This window comes from Haplochromis burtoni, unplaced genomic scaffold (genome assembly GCF_018398535.1).
Source record: "Haplochromis burtoni strain Fernald_Lab_line unplaced genomic scaffold, NCSU_Asbu1 Contig_3247, whole genome shotgun sequence".
Lineage (NCBI taxonomy): Eukaryota > Metazoa > Chordata > Actinopteri > Cichliformes > Cichlidae > Haplochromis > Haplochromis burtoni.
In genome coordinates, this window is record NW_024585608.1 from 2,888 (window position 1) to 7,664 (window position 4,777).

The 4,777-nt window shown below is 36.6% G+C and overlaps 1 gene segment (V, D, J or C); it reads left to right on the plus strand.

Annotated features, from left to right (window-relative positions):
* The first annotated feature begins 412 nt into the window (after nt 1-412).
* Nucleotides 413-872, plus strand: LOC106632899. The segment is given in 2 exon segments: nt 413-474; nt 559-872. Coding segments are annotated over 2 exon segments (363 nt in total).
* Nucleotides 873-4,777: the final 3,905 nt, after the last annotated feature.

A 4,777-nucleotide genomic window follows, 5' to 3' on the forward strand; every position in this document is an offset into this window, starting at 1 on the left:
CCATTTTATATTTCGCAGAGCACGTTGGTTAACATGAGTTGTTTTATGTGCTTTATAAATACACTTGAGTTGAGAACTTGAAAGAATCACTTCCAGCTGTTGGATCTTCTCAAAGCAGTTTTGTCAGAACTAAAGATGTCCTCAGCAGCACTCCGTACCTGAAAGTCAAACATGTTACAGCAGATAGCTTTATAGTGTAAATGTTTTGTTTTTTTATTTGGAACCACTAAAAACTACTGGTTTCACACTGAGGTTTTTGTAACTTCACAATACAGTAGTTCATTTTAAGTTAGAACCAATTGTTAATGACTTACTAGTTCTTTCCTGCTTTTAAGGAGGAGTCAATGCAAATGTTCCATTGTCTTCTACATTTATTTGTCTGACTGCTTAGAATATGACAGCACAGTGGGCAGGAACAGTTATACATGATGGACTACTGGACAGCACTGCTACTTTTAACTGTCTGCTGGGCAGGTGAAACTTTTTGCCGATGCTCTTATGTTTTTTTAATTTATGATAATACTTTTTTGTCATGATTTTTTTTATTTCTGTTGACAGGTGTTGATGGCCAGACTTTGACACAATCTGAACCAGCAGTTAAAAGACCAGGAGAATCCCACAGACTGACCTGTACAGCATCTGGGTATACCTTTGGAGACTACAGCCTGGTCTGGGTCAGACAGGCTCCTGGAAAAGGACTGGAGTGGATTGCTTACATATACTATGGTGATGGCAGCACTTCCTATTCTCAGTCAGTTCAAGGCCGGTTCACCATCTCCAAGGACAACAGCAAACAGCAGCTGTATCTGCAGATGAACAGTCTGAAGACTGAAGATTCTGCTGTTTATTACTGTGCTCGAAATCCACAGTGACTGAAGTTTTTTAAGCAGCTGTACAAAATCCTGCAGTCCTCATTATGCCACATGTATCTTTCATAATAATTGTAGTATAATGAAAACATTATCCATACTAATACTAATACAATTAAACCTAATCGTGGGCACATCCCCTCTCTCAGAAGTTATAATGTAGCAGCAGGCTATAGTCCAACACGGGAAAGAAGAGCAGAGAAAAAGACAAAATGTATAAATCCAGTTTGTGAGTCCACAGTGTTTTTCAGTGGTTGATCATCTCGTGTTTCTTGGTTCAATATAAGACATTGATCTTAGGAAGCTATTGTCTGCCCATCGAGGGAAATTAGAGGAAGAATAACTTATTTCTTTAGTCAGCAATCCACAGCCATGCCACTCTCTGTCCCTCTCAACACTCATATTGTTGAATATGTAAGGATCTGATGTTTTCAAATGTCTGACTCGCTCCAGTTAAACTGCAATACAGATCAGAAACTAACCTAAACGGGGCTTCACCAAAGAGGTCAGGGCAAACTCTGGATTGGACTGGGAAGATTAATCAGGTTTCAAACTTTGTCAGTGATGTGAGTTTTCTGCAGAGCTTTGACTTAACATGTGCCAACCAGTACTTTTTACCTTCAGGTCAAACAGTGGAAGAAGAACTTGCTGCTATTCCTCTGTACAAAACCTCCACAGCACCGCCATATTCTAGATTCATTTTTAAACAGCTGCTGCTGCTGATTACTAATGTTATTGTCAGAAAATATTACTCTCAGTAGCAGTCACTCACTTTAACAGCTCCACCTCCAGAGTTGACAGCAGATAGCAGCTGTTTTTACAGGTGCAGTTGTGAAATTTGAGATTAACAAATTTAACAGTTTCAGTCCTGCAAAATCCAAAGAGCAAATTAGTGACCAAAAAATCATTTTGGTCACAGCAAAACACTGCGCCGGTATTGGAAGTGCAAACATACGGAGCCTAGCAAAGGGCCTTGGGAGAAAAAAAAAATTAAGATGAAGTTTCGCAAGATCTTGCAAAACCTTTGCAAGTAAGTAAGTAAGTAAGGCTATTTTTCTCAAAAAAAATAGACTGCATCCTTTGCAGGTCATATTTGAAAGCCGAGTCGGTGCATCCTTCATGACCCAATCTATCCCAGAATTCATAGCGCGGCCCAGCCAATTTGTTTCCAACAATGGCGGCAGCTACTTAGTTTTAATATTACTCTTTCTGAGTCACAAAATAAACTTTTAAGATATTTTCAGGTGTGAATGTAGCTGTGTAAAGAAGTTTTGGTAAAGGTTGATTTTTCTTTTTATATTATATACAAACCACCATTCATATATCCACATGGAACACAAATTAACTAACTTTTAAAAAATGGCTTTAATTTAATCTGTCTACAAGGCAAAGAAGTTTGCGATAAAGATTGGTCAGACTGGATGAATAATTGATGGATGAGTATTTATAAGAAAACAGGTTCTGTTATGTGTAATAGTTGTGCTAATAGTTTTGCAAAGTATGTTATAATATAGCAACAACTGAGATACTAGGTGGATTCAGAAGAAACTAATGCGCTAAAATTTTTAAATATTAACTTTTTGTCTGTTCAAGTCAGTGTCAAAGCTCAGTATGTGAAAAAGTATAATGTTTCACTTTCAGATTACATTTTTACTGCTATAATTGTTGTTTAAGTGACATTAAAAATGTTGCTAATTTTTAAGGTTGTGAAAACATTTTAAGACATTTGCTTACACCCAGCATTCATTCTAGCTTAACCACAAAAAGAGTTCACATGAAACCAGTCTGGTAGTACAATGTGAGTCAATGCTAAATTTATCTTAAACCTCTACTTATCTGACTGCAAGGAGCATGACAAAGCGAGCAGATGTCATACAGTTTAACATAATAGACCACAAGAGAGGACTGCTGCTCTTAACTATCTGCTGATGAGGTAAAGCTAAATGACCTTTAATTATCAATAAAATGCTGCAAAATGAATGAAACTGACTTTCATTTGGTTCCGATTTAACAGTTCATGCCCAGACTCTGACACAATCTGAACCAGTTGTTACATAACCTGGAGAGTCTCACAGACTCTCCTGTACCACCTCTGGACTCTCATTCAGTAGCAACTGGATGTCCTAGATCAGACAGGCTCCTGGGAAAGGACTGGAGTGGATTGCAACTGATACTGATGGTGGCACCAACTTCTACTCTCAGTCAGTACAAGGCAGGTTTACTGCCTCCAGAGACAACAGCAGAGAACAGCTGTTTCTGCAGATGAACAGCCTGAAGACTGAAGATTCTGCTGTTTATTATTGTACTCGACGGACACAGTGATAGGAGTTAATTTAGCAGCTGTACAAAATCCTTCAGGTTTACTTTAGTTTAGCGAAATCATTCACACTCAAGAAAGTATAACATATATATATATAAAATGACACACCATTTTCTATCTTATAAGAAATTTAAGCTGTGACACTGTACAATTATCTTCACTAAGGAGCACACACGAAAATTGACTGCTGATACCTGATAAAACAGTCTGAGTAGCAACGGATGTCCCCAGTTCAGTAAAGGATTTAGGGAGAGGAGGCCTATAAAAATGTGATATTCAAGAGTTTCTCTAAGAAATGGCATCACACAAGTTTAATCTTTAAAAGTTCCAATTTAATATAAATAACTTAGACTTTAATAGCCTGTAGCATTATTAAGAAATTAAACTAGTTTAATTACTTTTTAAACTTCAGCCACTATCTGAGCCATAGCTGACCCTTAAAACAGTTTGGAGACCAACAAATCCTGAATCAAGTGATGTGTTCAGTTTAGAGTGATATACTCTTAATGCTTAAAAAAAAATAGTGTGAAGTTGATGATAAAGTTAACTTTATTCAGAGCAATACTTTTTTTAAACACAGCTGTTTTAGAACTGTATACAAAACACAACAGATTATTAGATATTAGAGTAAAAGCAGACTATAACTGATATGTTTTTTTTCTTTCTCAGCTTACTAAAATACTTTAAAGTTTAATGAGTTATTCTTTATTCATTGTTTCCATGGTTAGAAAATTGGTTATACTTTAAAACACTGAAGACAACTTTCTCCTTTCTTTCCTACAGGAGTTTGGAGTGAGATCAAACCGGAGCAGGGTCCCTCTGAGGTGAAAAGACCTGGAGAGAGAGTGAAGATCACTGGTAAAAATAAATAATTGAAATGGGTATATATTTGTTTTTTGTTAAGTTGCCTAATAATTCTGCACAGTAATAGTCACCTGCACACACAGATATCCCCCTAAAATAGCTAAAACTAAAAACAAACTAAAAACTACTTCCAAAAACATTCAGCTTTGATATTAATGAGTTTTTTGGGTTCATTGAGAACATGGTTGTTGTTCAATAATAACATTATTCCTCAAAAATACAACTTGCCTAATAATTCTGCACTCCCTGTATTCTAAAGTATTTTATCAATTTAAAAAATGCCCTAGATGGAAGAAATTAAAGTAGACTTGATGGGTCGTCAAAACCTGAATTTTACAGTGTTTACTTATCTGACAAAGATAAGTTAAGTAGCTGTCCAATACCTTTGCAACAGATGGTATTGATGGTTTAATAGAACCATCCTATACAACAACAGATACAGGTATATACATAAACACACGACTGGGGATACTCTTCCCTAACTATAACAATATCCATAACAATAACACTCCTCTACACGTGGTTGCATTTGAAGGTGCAATGCTTCGCAGCAAAGCAGCAGAAGAAAACAGCAGAATCTTCTGTTGTCAGGCTCTTCATTTCAAGGTACTGTCTGCTGCTGGAGTCTTTGAAAAGAACTGGAATATTTAGCAGAGTTTGAGCCTGTTTTCCTCCTACCAATCCAATCCAGCTTTTCAGGTCATAACCAGATATGATGCATGAC